Source organism: Astatotilapia calliptera, chromosome 6, assembly GCF_900246225.1.
Source record: "Astatotilapia calliptera chromosome 6, fAstCal1.2, whole genome shotgun sequence".
Lineage (NCBI taxonomy): Eukaryota > Metazoa > Chordata > Actinopteri > Cichliformes > Cichlidae > Astatotilapia > Astatotilapia calliptera.
The window spans coordinates 3,249,529-3,270,181 of record NC_039307.1 but is presented as its reverse complement, the minus strand read 5'-3'; the positions used below and the strand labels follow the sequence as shown (position 1 = coordinate 3,270,181).

Sequence of the window (20,653 nt, the reverse complement as noted above, 5' to 3'; positions counted from 1 at the left end):
TGAGCAGAATGCAACACACAAACAGAGAGACGCTTCTTTCTTACACCTTTATAAAAATGACAACAAAACGTACATTCAGATCTGTCGAGTGACAGCAGGACAGCGTCACAATGAGAAACATGAATAAATAGCTGATGTCAGAGTTGGTCCGGTCACACTGATAGTGAGGTGCAGCTGGCCCCTCTCCGCAGGTGTAAAGCACAGGTGAATGGGGCAGTCGCAGAAACTCGATCCTGGTCTTACAATCGACTGCAGCACCCTTTCTAGAGTCATTCCCACTGAGTGGGTCAATAAATTGAGGAACACACTGAGACACAGGTCACATTTTAGCATTTAAAGTCCAACTGAAATCACATCTCCGTCTGCTGTAGTCTAGTCAAAGTGATTTTAAAGTGTAAAGCTATTCTTATTTCTGTTAATGAAGAGACAATAATGATTTGGGGCATCAAATCCACTCTGGCAGCCTCTGAGTTAGTTGGTTACCATTCATGTTTCAGTGAAAGCTGAGTCAGTGCAAGCAGATAATGTTAACAAATGTGCGCCGCTAAATGAGTACATGATACACAGCCATCTTTATGCTACGTCACTAAGTTGCTAGCAGACAGTAGTTAGCCAAGACTCGGCTGGTTAGCCAAACTAATGTTGTTAGCAATGCGCTTTTACCCAGTGGATGTTTGTTAGCTAACTTAGCAAGTCGGCGTGCAGCATCGTGCTTACATGTAGCTGGAGATTTAATGCAGGCTGTTGTTTGAAGCTTTTGTGGGGTGTTGCTGCAGACTGCTGTCTACTTATTAGTGACGTAGCTTCTGATTCCAGAAAGTGAAGACCATGCAAAAGGCCAGCAGGGGGCGACTCAACTAGCTGCTAAAAAAGCAGTCCATTTGTACAGAAATCAGTGTGGGAAAAATTTATCAGTGATCTCAAATTTAAAAAAAAGAAAGAAGGAAAAGTAAATACTGGTGATGTGTTTATGTGCTCCGCTGATATTTTTCGGTCTTCTTTACTAAAACATGATGATCATTTTACAAATTTACAGCCAGAATTAGGAGAAAGCAGGATCCAGGTGCACATTTAGTTTCAAATTAAGAAGGTAAGGCCAAAAAGACTGAGCTTGAGGACTTCACTAACCAATGACTGACTTTACAGAAGTTTCATCTCAAGTCTTTGCATATGAAACGTAAACTTGTCCAGCTACAAACAACAGGGCCATTTCTTTTACAGAGCAGACGGTGGTAGCAACTTCAGTTTGACCTTAAACAAAATCTGCTACTCAAAAAGGTAAAATAACCTCTTAGACCTCAAAAATTTGACAAGTGTCACAATATATAACAAGCTTGGTACATTCTCACTACCATGATGTTCCTGCAGTATAAACTCGGAGCTGAGCTGTGCTTCAGGGTCAGAGTCATGTCTCTAAACAGAGACTAAGTCAGAACAGACAGAGAGAAAGCAAAAGACAAAGAGACAGATGGCGGCAGAAACATGAAACGATGGAAAGAAAGGGAGCGAAGGGAAAAGGAAAGCCGAGCACATAAAGCTACTGGGCTGCACGGTTTTATGATGTTGCCATCACCCACGCCTCCCCTCCCCTCGCAAATCTAAGAAAACTGTGCAGTGTCATGTGGCCAGACATCATCTTTGCTACATGTAGCCGGTCCTATCTGAGTGTGGAGGAGAGAGGCCAAGGGGACGATGTCTGAAACAGGCTGAACGAATCCTGCTGATTTCCAAACAGGAAGGACAGTCCAGGATCAGGTGAAAGAGTCGCTGAGGTTTAAGGCCTTCCTGAGGAAACTGGGCTCACCGTCATGTCCCCAGTACGACATCTGCAAGACACGAAACAGCAGTAGTTTAAACTCTTTTTCTTCATACTCTCTCAGTCATTACACAGTCATTCACATCATTACAGAAGATCAACCAAATGTGGAAAAATCTTCCCATGTGACCCCCACAGGATGAGCTGATCTTTGTTGCATAGCAACTTTAGCAAATGTAATTAAGCCCTGTGAAATTAGACCCTGAAACCATCAACATTATCAGGGTTACAGCACCTTTATGTTTATAGGAGTCAAAATGTAGCGCTTTGGAATTTTCTTAAGCCTTTTTGAGTCCTCAAAGCATATTTATTGGGCAGAAAATATCCATGTGAAAGTTCAGGATGAAAAACACATTTAAGCTCTGTTAAGAACTACAATGAAATCAATTTCACCCCCCGGTTCAGCTTCATATTTATCTCTCTCGCTCATGTCTGAGGTAGGCTTGGTTAGCATTCGGGAATCAAACCCACAATTCCCGTTCCAAAGGTGTGCAAGTCTTACTACCACGCTATCCAGCTGCCTTCTCAGACAGGGCATACATGGAACGCCATAACCAAGTGGCTGGTATAGCATACAGAAACATCTGTGCTGAGTATAACCTGGAAGTCCCGAGGTCAAAATGGGAGATGCCCCCAAGGGTGGTGGAGAATGACCGAGCTAAGATCCTGTGGGACTTCCAGATACAGACGGACAAAATGGTGGTGGCTAACCAACCGGACATAGTGGTGGTAGACAAACAGAAGAAGACGGCCGTAGTGATCGATGTAGCGGTTCCCAATGACAGCAATATCAGGAAGAAGGAGCATGAGAAGCTGGAGAAGTACCAAGGGCTCAGAGAAGAGCTCGAGAGGATGTGGAGGGTGAAGGTAACGGTGCTCCCAGTGGTAATCGGACCACTCGGTGCAGTGACTCCCAAGCTAGGCGAGTGGCTCCAGCAGATCCCGGGAACAACATCAGAGATCTCTGTTCAGAAGAGCGCAGTCCTGGGAGCAGCTAAGATACTGCGCAGGACCCTCAAGCTCCCAGGCCTCTGGTAGAGGACCCGAGCTTGGAGGATAAAAGCTCGCAGGTCTTTTTGTTTTCTTTTAATAATATATTTATTATCAGAAAACAGATGAAACATACCTGTGAATATTCCATGAGATTCTTATGATATGCTCATAGTTGGTTTATCCACTAGGAATTTTGTTGGGTGAAGTCTCGTTTTTAGTTATCTTGGCTGGAGCTGAATACACAGCTCCAGCCAAGATAACTAAAATCAAGAAATGATGACATCGGGTTTTGATACCTCAAGAAAATTAAAATAAAATAACAATGTAGGGCATAAAAAAGACAATGGTTTAATCCTGAGCTCCATCCTGCTCAGACAGCAGACACACACGGACCTAATCTGCACAGATTATGGTATTTATGGACTGGGACACTCCAAAGATCACAATCTAAAGCCCAAATTGGTACAAAAAAAGAATAATCTTTTCTAAAAGATGGTCTATGGTTTGAGTGGGGGACCTATATACTAAAAGCCACTGCAGGGGTGTGGTTTCCTACCACTCTCTCTCTGCTTTCATGTCTGGTCAGATTAAGACTAAAAATCTTTAAGATAAATCTTTAAAAACCAACTAACACAAAAAGCAAGATTATATCGACAGCAATATCTTTATGGACTAAAATAAGCCATTCAAAGCTAAGCATGGACGCTTTCCCCCCCCACAGACTTTGGCCTTATTTGTTACTTTCCCATTTTATTCCTGTTAAAATGAAAAGAAGTAAAAATTCCTGGAGGTTTAAAGTGCAGCTTCCATTTTAGGTGAACAGACAAATTCAAAAGTCTGCATCATATTAAAAGATCTGCACAAAAACGCTGACGGTAGCAATGAAAGCTAAATTTAAAGATGCAGTTACGTGTGGTGTGAACATCTCCGACAGTCCTGAGAACAGCTACAGCTGGAACCTCTTCACAGCAGCTGAAACCTTCCTGTACTGATAACTTAACATAACTCTATTTTGAAATTAGAGCGTTGCAGACAGGAAGGACGAGCAGAGAAGATAATGGAGGGCTGTAGGGCTGGGCGATATATCGAGTTTTTTAAAAATATCGATATATTTTCATACGAGATATAAGATGTGGCAATATCGTTTATATCGATATAGCCTATGTTACGTTATAATTATACTTGTGGAGCCGCAGGTTTGCCTCTCTTTCGTCCACTTTTGTCTCTACGCAATGTTACTCAGCCTCGCCTCTCCTTCACTGAACACAACTCCGCCTCCCCCATAGCTTCACCTGCAGGCAATGACAAGATGAAAGCGGAAAATCTCCGTTAGCGAGTTAGCGCGGATGGCCCCGTGCGTGGGGCTGGATGGCGTCAACGTGTTAGCGAGCTAACCGCGCTAACGACATGCAGCCCGGAGGGGCTGCACGGCCTAAAATCCTTTCATTTTCTCAAAACTCGACAGTGCGCCTTATGTATGAATTCTGGTTGTGCTTACTGACCGCGAACCGATTTTATGTGGTACACAGCGCTCAGCAATCTGTCAAAAAATGTTTTAATATGACTTTGCTAAGCTACGGAGCTGCACGGCTTGATGTCGGAGGATTACGGCTACCGGGGAGGAGCCTCGCGGAGTGATACGTACTGTGTGTGTATAAGGACCACAAATGGCACCTGTTTAGAGACGTGGTGCAGCTGTGAAATCTGTCTCTTTGTTATTACGCTCAGCGTCTATTAGTTTACATTTTGACTGCACAATTGTGAGCTTTTTGTTATGCACAAAAACAACATTGTTTTCTTTTATTTATGGACCATGATTATTTAATAAATGCTGATAATTTATTTTTGAGTAATTTCTTCATGTACATCTACGCTGTATGTAAATAAAAGTGCCCGTGTGACATCTGGGACACAGTGTGACTAAGAACTCTCTTTTTGTTCTTAACTTATGGCTTAAAAAAAAAAAATCGAGATATATATCTTATATCGCTATCCAGCTAAAAAATATCGAGATATGAATTTTGGGTCATATCGCCCAGCCCTAGAGGGCTGTCGCAAATTATTCGATGGAAGTCGAGCACGGCTCATGTTTAAGTCACGCAAAGCAAACCTGGGGAGCACCAGTTCTCTCTATAAAACATGCAGCTACAGAGCTAAGCAAGCAAGGCCGCTGTCCTTTTTCCTCTTTCTTCCACCCATCCCTCTCTTTCACTACAGCACACACACTTCCCGAGGTGCTGTGTGTGCACTCTCTCACTCCAAAATCCAAATAACAGTCACCTTATCAAAAAAAAAACCAAAAACAAAAAACCACTCCCTTTCCTCTCACATTTCCCCCTCATCCCTGGCTTCTGGTCAGACCTTATGTAACAAGGTGCTGAAGCCTCCAAAACCTGAGGATTACACTGCATCCTCCCCCGCTGTGGAGGAGTTCAGGGAGGACATAATAACATTGCACCTGCAGATGTTTTGATGGAGGTTTTAAGCCATTAGAAGCTAACAGCAGCTATCAGGTGACTGGATGAGGATCACTCCAGAGTTTTTTTCCCCATACAAGATATGAAAATGCTGATTTAGTCAATAAAAGTCTAAAACTTTGGGATCAGGTTTTCCGCTTCTGGCTCAGGGTGTTTGGCGTGTCATAATCTCCTGCTCAAAAGTGACTGAGTGCCGCCTACTCCAATCGAGAGACGTCAGTAAGGTTCGACTCTACGGATTACTTCTACACCACATATTTCCCCAATAGATTTTACATTTAGTGTCCACTTCATTAGACACACCTTTGTAGTACAGGGTTGGCCCCTTGTTTGCCTTTAAACCTGCCTTAACTCAACATGACACAGATTCAACAAACCGCTGGAAGCTTTCCTCAGAGATTTTGTCCACATCAACACGACAGCATCACACAGTAGCTCCAGATTTGTCAAATGAACACCCAAAGGTGTTCTACTGGATTTAGATTTGGTGACCTTTGTGACAACTTGAGCACAGTGAACTCAGATGATGTGAGCTGCTGGAATGAGCCATCAGAAGATGCTCGGCAACAGCACCCAGGTAGGCCAGCAATCCCCAACCCCCGTGAATCGTTTGGTACCGGGCCGCGAGAGTTGAAGCTCGGGTGTGAAATGTATAGTTTTCAGGGTTTTTATCGGTTTTTAGTTGGTTATCTCAGTTGGTACTAAGCATTGTTGGCATCTCCCACACCATTACACTAGTAGCAGCCTGAACCATTGATGGATTCACGCTCTCAGGCTAAATTGCCAGAGGGTGTGGTCTTCTGCTGCTGTGGCCCATCAGCTTCAAGGTTTGATGTGCTGTACACTGAGAGATACTCTTCTGCAGTTCAGATCAGCAGTTTCTGAAGCCGACCAGCCCAGCTCAGGTTGCACTTCAGCAGGTCAGCATGCTTAAATGCATTGAGTTGCTGCCATGTGATTGACATTACTTGCTCCAGACCAGCTTATGTGTTCAACTTAAGTTACTATGGTAATGAGAGCCACCTTCGTGACAGTGAAACTGATTTAAGCTTGTGATACCTCACCAACCCATTAATCTCACCTCTCTGGTGTCAGTCATGCTTTTGTCTGAATGCAGCTAACTGCACTGCCCCATCTTTGAGCACAAGGATCAGGAAGCATTGCTGCCAGTTTGAGGGCATATCCATTAATGCACGTCTGCCAGAGGGTTCACAGAGGGAGAGGAGCTGTGCTGCAGGAGCCTGCAGCCTCAGCAGGGAGAACAGAGGGGGACACAGAGAGAGCTGACTCAATGCCTCCCCATCTCTGTTCTCCCAGAACTCGTCTGTTTTTGCACTAGTAAACAAATACTCAAGGCAAATAAGAACAACCCCCCAAAACATACCCCCCCACACCAAACCACCCCCAACACTGCAATAAGAAGCACAAAATGAGAAACAAACAGGTCTGTCTCTCATGAAGGTTGCTGAGTTTCACCGCAATGTCAACAAAAACAAAGAGATCAGGCACAGATGGAAAAAGGGAGATGTGGAAAACAAGAACAACTGTAACTGCTTCTCACTGCAGATTTAAGGGCGCCATATTGCACATGACACCATACACTAATATTATAAATGGGACATAACTATTTTTGGGAGGTGACTGCATTTGTTGACAGTGCAAAAGACAAAAATGATCTTGCACAGATGCAAAGCCATTTTGTTCTCAGAGTTTCAGCAAATTTAAAAGGACCTAAAACCAGGTAAGCACAGGAAATGCTGTTTAAAGGTATAACTCTGTTTCCATAAATAGAGTTATACAAAAAATACTGCAGTTTAGAAATGCTTTGACTGCTCAGTATAAGTAGTAAAGCATTATATACATACAGATACACCAGATTTCCAGAAAAATTGGGAATAAAACTAAAATCGGCTTTTTCGTCATACACTTGAACATTTATTTAACAGACAAAAGGACAAAGAAAAGATTTTAAATGTTTTTTCCACTTAAACTTAATTTTATCTCTTAAACACATTTAGATGCTTGCAACACACTCCAACAACTTTGTGCAGAAACATCAGTGAGTTCTGGGCCCAAGCTCATCCGAGATGGAGCGAGCAACAATGGAAACGTGTCCTGTGGTCACATGAGTTCACGGCTCAACGTGCACCAGTGCCCGTAGCATGGGGGCTTTGCACATATGTGAAGGCACTACGAGGAGGAGGAATTTTAGACAGACATATGCTCCCATCAGGAAATTATCGTCTTTTCCCAGGAACTCCGTGTGTAGGACAATGCCAGGCCTCATTGGAAAAACCTGGCTTCGTAGACATGGAGTCTGTGTGCTTGACTGCAGTCCTGATCTGTCTCCCTTTGAAAATATCCAGCACATCATGAGGAGGAGAATCAGGTTTTAGTTTTTCTTGGATTTTCAGGAAGTGTCCCAACTATCCCAGTGGGGTTTGTACCGATCCACTACCTAAAATACTGCAATTTCACTTCCCATAACCCAGGTGGTCTTTGATGGTCTGCGCAACACAGCAGATTTACTATTATCCAACTAATAATAAGAAGTCACTAACTAGCAGATGTGAGGCTTAGCAGACAGCTAGTGCTTACAGCTGTGTTAGCACACACCTCAAAGTAGCCACATCGCTAACTCTGAGTTTTACAAAAATGCAAGCAGGTGAGTTATTAAAAAACTCCACCTCCTTCCAAATTTCCAAAACATGACTAATTTTAAAAGCTTGTTTTTAAATTAATTATGTGCCTGAAACAACTCCATCACAGATCTCCATCCTGGGATACTTTCTGGCTCACAATGCATCATCCTCCCGTACCGTTTCCAAACCCCCACCCTCCCAAAAAAAGTCGAGCAGAAAAGACACGCCAGCCCAGACGCTCAGCTCTCCATATGGTCACTAAAAGCTGTTGCAGCAAGTAAAAAGCCATTTTATGAGCTTGATATCCTGTTTGCTGTGACCTTTCCAGGAGAACCGCACACTAAACACAACTACCCACAACCTCGCACACACATAAACAAAGTGACGTGCGTGGACGAGCATGCAGGGTAATTAAGTCGGCCGGCAAGCTGTCCTGTTGTGGCTCTAATGAAGTTTCAGTGGTACCAGCCTTGGCAGACACGTTTCCATATTTACACTTGGTTTGTTTCTTTAATTTCTTGGATCAATTTATGAACTTCCTTCTGCCAAGGCTGGAGGAGCTTTCCAGGTTACATCACTACTCCAAAGTTGTGGGAGCTGCCTCCACAACGGCCAAAAAAACAATAACTGCAGCTCTGAGATGACGACTGTGCAGAAGCAAATACTAAGAGTTAGAATTAGACTAGAAATGTCAACTTTTTTTTGTTTAAATTGTTTTTGAATATTGTGTAGAAAGTATGAACAGCAGGTGCGTGCAAGCCTTTTACTTACAGTCAGAGCCGTGTGCCTGAGATAACCACATCCTCCTTCTATGACATCATATATTTGCAAGAGTAGAAAAACAATGTGAAACTGAGCGGTTAGAGCAGTGTGAAGCCTGAGCTTTTGTCTCACAGGTGCTCTTTGTGCACAGACTGATAACAGATAATAGCATGGGGCGTCCCCTTTAAGATGAGCCTTTATTTAGTGGGAAATGATTGACAAATTCTAAAGACTAAATTAGACAGACACGCCTGAGCGTAACTGTACCTGACTGCATGTGTGTGTGTGCATATTTCCTGTTCACCTTGATGACCTAAGGCTCCCTCTCCGAAGACACGTCCCCCTCTGCCCCACTGCTGGCGTTGGGGTCCTGTCGAGAACGCTGGGCGCCCTTCTCCCTGCCGGACTCTGAGGGACCCTTGGAGCGCGTCTTCTCTTTCCTCTGCTGCTGCTTTTCCTGCTTTGATAGCTGAGAAAATACAAGAAAGCAAAACGGCTGGGTCAGAAAGACAACAAGCAGTTTAAAACAGCAGCTAAGCTTTTAAGATCAGAGCTCTCACGGGACACACACATTGTGGTTTTGTAAAATTTACACAAGTGGAAGCATATAAGTAGAAAATTAAATAGGCCCTAAGACTGATCCTTGTGGTACACCACAGGTAATGTGAGCCGTAGATGATGTAATCAAAAAGAATCCTTCCAAATATTCCTGAATCCAGATCCAGATTTCGATCGAGTCCGGCTCCTAAGAATAATATTTTCATGCAAGTCTGGCCATAAGCTTTTTTCCCCCACCTGCTAACAAGCAGACAAACAACCCGGTCACATTACATCGTAGACAGAGGATAGTTAGAATAAGTAATAATAATTTATGGATTCTTATTTCTAAAACTGTAACATTTCCCTTTTCCTACTCTGCGACTGAAACCTGACTCATCTGGGCCTCCTGGTGGCTCTGTGGTCCCACCATGAACATGCTGCATCATGACTTGCAGATCATGACCTTTGCAGTATGCTCAGTATTCACCCAAAGATCCTGACATGCATGACAATTACAACAATTAATTAAACAAAGAAAAAGAGGCCCGTGCCAGCACTCCACATTTGTGATACATGACTACTTCTATTCTCTCGGCATTCAGAGCTATTCCGAGCTGTCATATGATCCCCTCAATGAGTCTATTGTTGTGACTGCACGCACTCCCTCTTTTCAAAATAGCCCTTCATGCTGCCACTCAGCACAACTAGTCAGACAACTCTACTGATCAAAAACCGCTCCTCCCTCATCTTCACGGTTCATAAACATCACTCCACAGTGATGATGAAGTAGGTATGCTACCTGACATCCAAGATAGTCTGGAAACACAGATGGTAAAACTTTTATGGTTGTAGGAGAAATATTTATGAACTACATGTCATCTTAAAAATCCAAAGCATTGCATAAGACATTACATTATTCAACGAGTACAAAAAAGACTGTTATTCCCAGCTGAACCCATTAACATGCTGTGGTAAGAAACTAGGCCTGCTGTTGTCTTTGTTGATGATATCGGTCAGATCAGTGAGTATCTGGAAAGTGACACCATTTTGCTAATTATGCCTCCAGTTGCTGCTTGTTTGTGGGTCTCTCTGCATCCAGTTAATAACTGAACAGCATGCTCTATTGGGTTGAGATCAGGTGGTTAACTTGGCCATCAAAGAATATCCCATTTCTTTGCCTTAGAGATCTCTCAGGTTCCTTTTACAGTTTGCTTTGGGTCATTATCCACTGGCACTGGGAAGCTCGGTCTAATCAGTTCTGCAGCAGTTGGCTGAATCTGAGCAGAGTGCAGCCCTGCACACTCCAAAATCCATCCTGCTGCTCCTATCAGCACTCACGTCATCAATAAAAGCAAATGACATGGTTCCACACGCGCATGCAATAATGTGACCTCCAATGTGTTCGACAGATGATGTGGTATGCTTTAGATCAGGAGCTGTTCCTCTTCTTCTCCACACTTGTCATTCTTTCACAAGTTAATCTTTGTTTCTTCTTTTCAAAGAATTATTTTTTCCAGAACCGTGTCGTCTAAAACAGCGTTCCCCAACTTTTTTTGCGTCACGGACCGGTTTATGTCTGACAATATTTTCACGGACCAGCCTTTAAGGTGTCGTGGATAAATACAACAAGATAAAACCAGTACCGGTACCAAAAAAGGGAAGATTTATTCATAACACACGGGAAAAGACCCAGAGAAACCAAGTTACAGATAAAAACGATAAAAACCCTGAAAACCATCAATTTCACATCCGAGCTTCAACTCTCGCGGCCTGGTACCAAATGACTCACAGACCAGTACCGGTCCGTGGCCTGGGAGTTGTACAAATCTGTACAAATGTACAAATCTAATCAAGCCTCCCCGTTCTTCCTGTGTAACCAGCGGTTTGCATCTAGCTGTAAACGACTGGTTTCCTCTGCATTTCATTTCAATTGATTGTAGACTGAAAGAGATGCGTCTACCTACTCGAGAGTGTTCTTGACTTAGATGTTTTTTTCTTAACCGTGAAAATCGTTCTGTCATCATGTACTTTTGTAGTCTTCTGTGGTCCTTCAGGCCTTTTGTGATTGCTGAGCTGATTGGTGCATTTCATCTTTGTAAGAATGTTAATTTTTAACACTGCTGATGTGTTTGCTCTCTCTAATAGGTGCATTTTGTCCTTCAGTCTAATGATTGTTTCCTTCTCTTGCATCTCCATCTCTTTGGACCTCACATTCAGAGTTCCAGTGAACTGTTACCAAATATAAGTTCAACACTTGAATGAACTCCTCACATGTCCATAACACTGGTTGTAGGTCAACTCAATTGCTTTTAAACCTCTGAAAATGGCGTCTATGTACATTTTAAAAAAAAATTCTAAACAGTTAATACAATACTTTTGTTAATCCCCTTGAATTAAAGCTGTGCTTCAGTCACATCTTGATTGTTTGATATAACACCGTGGTAGTGCACAAAGATATCTGTTTATAACTCCAACACTAAAGCTCCGTCCAAACCCAAAACTCTGATCTCCAACCCAGTGAAAGCTTAGCATGATCAAACATTATGTAACTCCTGTGAATGTTGGGTTTCAGCCCACAGCCTAAATCAAAATGCACCAACAGTAAGGTGAACAAACAGAAAAACTCTGGAGCCCTCTGCCATCGGGTTGCAGCCTCCAGCTTCCCAAAGAGAACATCCAAAACTGGATGATTTTCATTGCTCTGGATAACTCTATTGTTTGCTGGCCGCTTGACCCTGTGGTGGACTAAATCCCTGATTCATGGAAAGAAAGGAACAGTGTCTGCTGGCTGTTGCTTCATTTCCCACCCCGTGCCAAGCGTAGCCTATTGGCTGGCCTTTTATCCCTCATGTTCAGTCTTGGCTTTGGTTCCTCAGCCCCCACAGCAAAACATCCCAAACAGACAAGATTAAAATTCTGAGGACTGCTTAATATCCCTCCCTTTGGGCAAGCAAGCCAAGTCCACCAAGGGGAGAGCAGCCAAAGCCTGCCTGCAGCCAAGGCATAAGGACGCTAACTGGGCTCCACAGAAGTGAGCAGAATTCAGGAAGGCTGCACGAAGCTCGTTCTGGTGGCAGAAGGAGCTGAGAAACATCCTGTCGCTGCAGGAGACCGTCCACTTTTGCACTGATTTCTATCTCCATTACTTGACTCTTATTCATTCATAAATCAGCGGTTAAATGCACAACCCCCCCCCCCAAAAAAAAAAAAACATTTCATGACTCGTTCACAGAATCACTGCAGAGAAAATCGAGTAAATCCAAAGTTGAACAAATCACGAATGAGACCATGATCATGTAGCTTGATCCAGCCTTAAAAAAAAATGAGGAGTGAACCTGGACTTTTCTTCAAAATAAGAATTTGATCTCAGTTATCTTGTTTTAATAGTTGTCGAAACACAAAAATTGTGACTGAAATTAAAACCTGACAAACTGATCAATCAACAAAGTTTTTGCTTCAATTAAAAAATGAAAGAAAGCAAAAATGCATCAATGATGCAAAACGGACTTGCAAAGAAAAGATAAATATTAGTTACAGCTGCATGTTAATAAATCATCTGCTGCAGTGTTAATTGGTTTTATAAAAATAGCTTGCTTTAAAAAAAAAAAAAAAAAAGGGACATTTTGCAAAAACAGGCAGGAGGAAGATGAAGATTTACAGATGTAGCGGGATTTGGGGATAAATGTATGAAGTACATCTCTGTTCACAGTTCAGATTTTCACAGCCGTCCTGTAACGGTGTTTGTTTTCTTAACAAGCGATGTGGCGAGAAAACACTTAAAGGCAAAGAATCAATGAAATACAAAGTCACTGAAGAAGCATTGGGTTGTGGTACAGGATGATCTTAAGAATAAAGATCAGTTTATATTTTGAGGGGACACTTTGAGTGAAGGTGAAAATTAGGACTAAATGAAGCTAAAAGAAGTTTGTTTTATGTGTTTTAAACAAATAGAAAATCCTGGATTGGCTCTGGAACCTTTCCTTCATTTTAGTTTATTTAAAAAGGTAAAATAATAAGAAAAAAAATAAGAAAATGAAACTTCAAAACTGTTAATTTAATTCAGTTCTGGTGCTTTCAGTCCCCTGGAGCTGGTCCTCTGTACTCATATCAAGACTTCTCAGAAGCTAAAATGAATCACCTGCTAATGTACTTTTCATCCAGCACCACACTGATGTCGCTTTCCCTAAAAGCACCGAGCATGAAAACCTGTCAAAGCTCCCTGCATGCAATCAAAATGATATACTAACCCTTTCAGATCACAGCGCACACTTTCAGAATAAAACCATCCCTTTAGAAAGGAGGCATCCTGGTTTGACTCTGGTTTCCTGGAGCAAACAGTTACAGCCTGGACAGGTACAGCAGAGGGAGAGCGTGAGCATGTGGGCCGATGGTGCCAATCATCTCAAACCCACACATAACACCCTGTCTCTCTCTATCTCTCACACACACACACACACACACACACACACACACACACACACACACACACACACACACACACACACACACACACACACACACACAACTAAAACAAATGGGGGACTTTTCAGCTCCTTCACGGAGGCGACTGAGTGATAGTGAGATATCAGTGAATCAGCGCGGCTCCGTGGGGGTGACACACGTTAATCGTGGCTGCTGTCTGAGAGCTTAAAGTTTTGTTTTCTGCTTTCTCAAATCTAGATTGTTTTTCTTGAATCCTTAATTTGGGATTTGGGATCCTGGAATTCTGCAAACTTAACACCCAGCCTAAAAAGCACTAGCTTTGCAAGTGAAACAAACCACGAGCACATCAGCATAACGACAGGGGCACATCTTACATGAAGGGCTACAGCCAGCAAGTTAGCAGTAACTGAACCTTCAAAATAAAAGCGTGGGGCCTGTTCAATGGTAGATCAGTCACACGGGTGTCTCATATGGATGAAAAAATAAAAGAAATAAGTAAAAATAAGTAAGCTAATTTAGTGTGTTTTACTTTTCTAATATTTTACTTTATTTTGTTGAATTTTTATTGCATTTGTGGAAAAAAGTCGATGAAAGATTGTGAGTTATAAAACCAAAACGATCAGCTGGGCAGCAATGATCTGTGAGTTTGTGACTTTGAGTGAGATGATAGGTTTTCCCACATGCAGACGCATCCACACAACACACTACTTTGTGTATTATACTTCTAATATTCATTTAACTGGCTGGATTTATAGATGTTATTGGATATAATTTTTATATTGTTTTCTTTCCTCGAGTTTCACTTTGCTTAAATTCGAAGCATTTGTGGATTTTAAAAATAACCTCTGTGTGACTCTTTCAAACTCAGATCTAAGGATGCATGACTTTATAAATCTTAGATTTAATTTTAGTCAGTCAGATATTGAACAGTATTCGTATAAATCACACAAAATCAAGCAAAATAAACTAAAAATAAAACAAACTTCAAGAAACCTGAAGGGTATAAATAATGGATGCTTCTTATTTCACTCATTTTAAAAAAGAAACAACAACAAAAATCTGTAGCATAAGAATCAAGAGTCTGTACATGAGAGGAGAGCAAACACCGCCACCTGGTGGTACAATAGAAATGAACTCCTTCACACTGACAAATTAGGGAGCTCCTCCCTGCTGACCCTCTCAGAATCAGCTGATTTTTTAAATTTTTTTTTTGTGCAGTAACTTTTTGGAGTGTGACTATATTCAAAAAAATGTTGCATGCCTTGATTAGATGCACCAGAGTTACAGGCCCTCAAAGTACAGAGAGACGGGAGTCTGTCGAAAATCGGTGCTTTCTTAGTCACCTTATTTTTTATTTTTTTAATGTAAGTACAGGGAGGTATCCATGTGAAATTTTGATTTCCTCTGAGCATCATTGTCATGGGACGCATCCTAGTTTCAATAAACTGCAGCAATTTCATGTCTTTAATGTAGAGGAACAGAAACAAGCATTGATACTGGAGCTTTTTCTGATCATTCACTGGAGAAAACTTGCATGAAAAATGCAATTTGGGCAAACTTTGAAAAGTCATCTGACAAAGTGGGAGAGTTGCTGCTCAGTACAAGTAACAGCATATGAAAGGTCTCCTTGTTATCTAACTCGTATACAAACATGACAGGTGATCGGTAACAGGTAGACTCCTGCAGGCACTGCACATTGGAGGAAAGGCAGCGGCCAGTGGTATCTGAGGTATTAAGATGAGTCTTTAAAGCTTCGTGCCGAGTGATGTACCTGTTTGGGGTCTGTGGGTCCAGTCGGTGATGTCAGTTCGATGGTGACCGGTCCGTCGTTTTGAATGTGGACCTGCATGCGAGCCCCAAACTTCCCATCTACAATGATAAAACCAGGAAGACAAATGAATAGAGATTACAGTTTACAGGCATCAGCACTTGATGTTTCACGATGTGACGTGGAGCTTTGAGACATTGGGGACAAAGGCGACGGAGAGGTGCGAGGACAGGAAGTTTCTCAAATGTTCTCCTTTCTTCCACCGGGTCCACGAGATTAATGACACCATCTGCACAATGAAGCCGTTGGGCCGCGGTGGAAAAAGCGCTGCATCATCGCATTTTCTCTCTGGAGGGGGAGGCGGAAGGCTTCCTAATTAAGAAGCCCTACACCTCCCTCGCTGGGACAAGGTGTTCTCCTCACCTGCTCCCCGGTGGGCTGACCCAGTTCACCGCCACCGTCATTGCCAGCGCGTCACCACACCGATGATCCACCGCCTAAACTGCTGTAACCTTACACCGAGATGGGAATACGGGCAATTAAATAGCAGGGAGCAGGATCACTAGTCCAGGCCCATAAGTGTGTGGCAATAGCTGTGACCTTTGACCTTTTGTTTCCAATTAGCTTTGTATCAGGTAACAGGCATTTTTCAGCCATGCCGTCCTGCAGCCTCCTGGGACTCTATTAAGACTGGTCTCTGAAAAGACCGCCAACAGACTGTGGCTATTTTTTTTAATTAAAATAATCCATCTTAGCTAGAAACAGCAGCTATCAGCTCAATATCAATATCCAGACCTAAACTCCAGCAGGGGGCAAAAATCAGAGGACTTTAAAGTGGGGCAGTGAAGATGATGAAGGGCTGGATTTACTGAGAGGGGCGTTGAGCGTTGAGGATGAAATAGCTATGTGCTAATTAGAGTGCAGCTAGTTCATTTCATTAATGACCAGCTTTTTAACTAAAGCAGCACAAATTAGCAGCTCCACAACAAGCAGGCCTGACGAGGGAGCGGGTAACCCGCTAACCAAAATATCAGCGTGAAGGTTTCACGCAGCCGTTTTTCTTAACACACAGCATGACAATTCAGATTAAAGGTAAGCAGCTGATGGGTATGATATGTTTTTTACTCTTCTGCTGGAAATTACAGGGAACTGTGTGATCTCTGGATGAATCTGACACTCAGGTGGAGCAGAGGGTTCATCGAGATGAAGCATGCTTTATAACAAACCTGAAAATACCTGCAACCATCGGTGCTACCCCTCAGCCTGCTTGCAGACACACCTATGGCATCAATTCCAAAGTCCTACATCATGTGTTAATGAAATGTTACTGAGCCACCTGCATAAACATGAGCACAGCTTTTGTTCTTCTTGCTGCATGCATGCATGTCTTGTGATATTATGGATGTTTAGAAATAGTCGATTAGACGATTAAACATCATTATTGAGCACCACAAGTCAGTTAAAGCAATTCTTCTTCCCTTTTTATGAACGTACATTACTGGTCACCGGCTCGTCCTGTAATTTAACAACACTATCCTCCAACATCTGTAGCACCCGCAGACACCTGAGACCCGCTCTCTGTGATAGGAAGTTGTAAAAAAGCGAGGTGGAAAGTCGGGCAGACGACAGCTGCATAAACCAGCGCAGGTCTGCATTTAAAGTAGAAAATGGTGCTGGTTCGATTTATCAGAGAAAACTAGCGTTTGATTTAACCATTTGACCAAAGAAGCATGTGGATGCTACGGATCCTAGCACTGCTAATGTTAGCACACGCAGCAATCCAACCGCAGTCTGAGTGTTTGCAACGTTAACATCAGCAAAAAGAGATGCACATCTCAGCGGCATCTGAGAATAACTGGATTATCAAAGAATATTATTCAGTTTCATTCATTCTCTTAAATAACCACATGTTCATATGGACAGTGTTTCTTACTTTTGGACAAGTAAACTGGTCACCAGCAACAGAACTACTTGAGAAGCTGGAGGAATTTATTTAAAGTTAATGTTAAATATTGTAAGATTCAAACTAGGGATGTAGTCAACTAGTCAGCAAACACACTGAAAGCATTTAAAACTGAACCCAGCCCAAGCACGAGGCTAAACATGGCTGTTTAACAGCTAACGTTAGCAGTGCTAACTTTAACCTTCACTCTCTGCAGGCTGGCGTCCACACGCCTCTCACACAGCCACTCATTTCCTACTTCAAAGTATTGCAGTGGTTTATAGTTCATGTCTGACCCTTCACATCGTACCATACCAGAGAGGAAGAGGCTCTGCTGGTCGTTAGAGTCGCAGCTTTTGCCAACTGCTGACACGCATCAATAAAGTAGGAACAATCTGTTTAACCGACTAACAAAGCAGCGATCTTAGACTCGATTAGTCGCACACGTCTAACATTAATCTGACTCGCTTCACATCAGAGTCCCATTAACAGCTGCTTTTAATAAAGATTTTAATCTTAAACTGCTACTGCAGTTTAAAGAGTCAAACCGGTGTCCACAGCTTTCAGTCACAGTGTTTTATAGTCAAAAAGAAGGCTTTGCTGACGTGGCCCTACGCCTCTGTTTGACCCACCTTTAATGAGCTCCGGTTTGTGGGTGCTCCTCATGTTCTCCAGCATGCTGTCGTAGAAAGGCTGAGCGAGTTCTGCGGGCATGGCCGAGTGGAAGTCCGGCTTGTTGCCCTTCAGGATGCACTGCAGGGTGAACTGGCTCACACACAGAACCTCAAAGTCTCGCTCCATGACACTTTTGCTCCACGCTCGGCCGTGCTCGTCCTCGAACAGCCTCAGGTTCAGGATCTTACGCACCCTGAAAACACAAAGATGAGAACAACACAGTAAGCAGCCTCTCCTACACGTCTGTATTTTATATTAATCTTTGTTTTTATTTATTTTACACTTTCTGTTTTCAATTCAGTCAACGGTGACAATAGCCATCCATCCATCTTCATCTGCTTTATCCGAGGCCGGGTCGCGGGGGCAGCAGCCTAAGCAGAGACGCCCAGACCTCCCTCTCCCCAGCCACCTCCTCCAGCTTATCCGGGGGAACACCAAGGCGTTCCCAGGCCAGCCGAGAGATATAATCTCTCCAGCGTGTCCTGGGTCTGCCCCGGGGCCTCCTCCCGGTGGGACATGCCCGGGACACCTCACCCAGGGGGCACCCTTGTCAGATGGCCGAACCACCTCAGCTGGCTCCTTTCGATGTGGAGCAGCAGCTGCTCTACTCTGAGCCCCTCCCAGATGGCCGAACTTCTCACCCTATCTCTAAGGGAGAGGCCAGCCACCCTTCGGAGGAAGCTCATTTCTGCCGCTTGTATCCGCGATCTCGTTCTTTCGGTCACTACCCACAGCTCGTGGCCATAGGTGAGGGCAGGGACGTAGATCGACCGGATCAGAATCATTGAAGACATTTAATTTTTGCATAAATGTTTTATTATTTTGACTGTGTGCTTTTAGTTTATTTAGATTTCCCTTCTTTTTATGATGAAATTACAGTGTTTGAGATCTCAGGGTGTACTTTCTGCTTTCTGCACTCACATGTACTCAGCATCCCTCTGCGTGTCCTCCACAGATATGCCCAGCAGCACACACAGTCCACGTCCGATCGAGCTGATCTGCTCCTCGCCCACTGCAAGAAAGCACAACAAAATGAACACTGGCACAGAGATATCAGGCAACGCCGTGCCCACAGAGATCACAACCAACTTGAAGAAATCAGACAAAGGAGATTTTATGTTTTTACATCCTCAAAATTTGTTCATTTTCAAGTTTCTATAAAAGCATTACAGGCAGCTTTGGACATGTGTGGATATTTGCAACTGCAGTGAATTTGTTTTTCGTCTTGGATACTTGGAACTGATTTAAACCTAGCGGTAAACGCGTTCTACTTGACTGTCTGAGGGTCACTTTGGCCTTCTGTGCACCGAAGCAGTGAAATTATACCAACGCATGTCTCAGAATCCATTCAATGTAATCTCTCACACAGATGCATGCCCTACAGAAGATATGTGCAAACATCAATTCTTGCCATTATTCAAACTGTAGAAACCATCAAATTTGTGTCTTTAATATTCGTTTCTTCAGCTTTTTGTTCATTTTACTTATTTTTTTACATGACAAAATGAGCCATGTCAGAGATGTCAGCATCTGAACAGACTCACACCAGCAGCCTGTTGCTTACTGGCCAGCTGCTCTAACCTCTGCTCTTCTAGCTACTAAGAGTCATGCTGTATATACTGGACAAAGGATGCTGAAGATGGAGCTGCCAGGCAGGAAGAAGAGAGGAAGACCACAGAGAAGACTCATGGATGTAGTGAAGGAGGACGTACAGAGGGTTGGTGTGACAGATACTAGGGTAGGATCAAATGATGATCCACTGTAGAGAGCTCTAGAGGACGTCATGTTTCCCACACAATAAACATGAAGATGGATTTGACTGATTTTCTTTATTGCGATAGATTGTGAGAATTGTGACTTGACTTTGTACTTTTTAAGCATATTTAGGAGAAAAATAAAAACTGACCGGTTAAATCAGCACTGTAGACATTTTTAAACGCACTTTCTTAGCGTGAGAAAATAATATAGACTGAGAAATAAAATGTAACCACGCATATATGAGCGTGTTTTTGTGAACTGTTTGCCCTCCAGCTGTTGTTACTGTTGCACACCGGCAGCTAGCAGAGGCTGACAGGTGGCCGGCTGTCGGAGAACAGTCGCCAGCCGTGACGTCTGTCGCTCAGCCGTCAGCCCCGCAGACATACAGGACATGTTCACTGCTATCACGCCCCTCTGAGCTCCAGCAGCGGCTGACAGCTGGAGAGACAACAGCTCTGCTGCATTCATTCTGCATTCACTCTGCTGGCTAATGCTAACCCTGCTAGCTTAGCTAAGGCGACGTGTCAGCGACGGAAACGAGCGGAAGCTGTGAGCAGGCTCGAGTTTAAATACATTCTCAAAATGCAGCAGCCGCGCTCAGGTTAAAGCTTACCTGTCACACTCGCCTTCGTGACTCTCTGAATGATAGCTTTCATTGTTGTGGTTGTGTTGGGGAGCACACTGTCACAACTTCCGGGAATCAACAGAGCGCACGGCACGATGTCTCCCCCTGGTGGTTGAAACCGGTAACACGGGTCCTGAGATTCAAGCGTACAGGGAGGAATTTATTAAAGCCCACGCGAGACTTTTACAGCTGACAGTTTTTACTGCGAGCTG

General features: G+C 43.3%; 1 protein-coding gene across 1 annotated transcript; it reads right to left on the bottom strand.

Annotated features, from left to right (window-relative positions):
- Positions 1-33: 33 nt before the first annotated feature.
- On the bottom strand, positions 34-20,574 carry dtd1 (D-aminoacyl-tRNA deacylase 1). The gene is made up of 6 exons (XM_026169687.1): positions 20,430-20,574; positions 18,980-19,070; positions 18,016-18,251; positions 15,445-15,542; positions 8,995-9,159; positions 34-1,826 (listed from the first exon to the last, which is right to left on the bottom strand). The coding sequence occupies exons 1-5, from the start codon at positions 20,470-20,472 to the stop codon at positions 9,004-9,006; spliced, it is 624 nt and encodes a 207-aa protein (XP_026025472.1). The 5' UTR covers positions 20,473-20,574; the 3' UTR covers positions 34-1,826; positions 8,995-9,003.
- Positions 20,575-20,653: the final 79 nt, after the last annotated feature.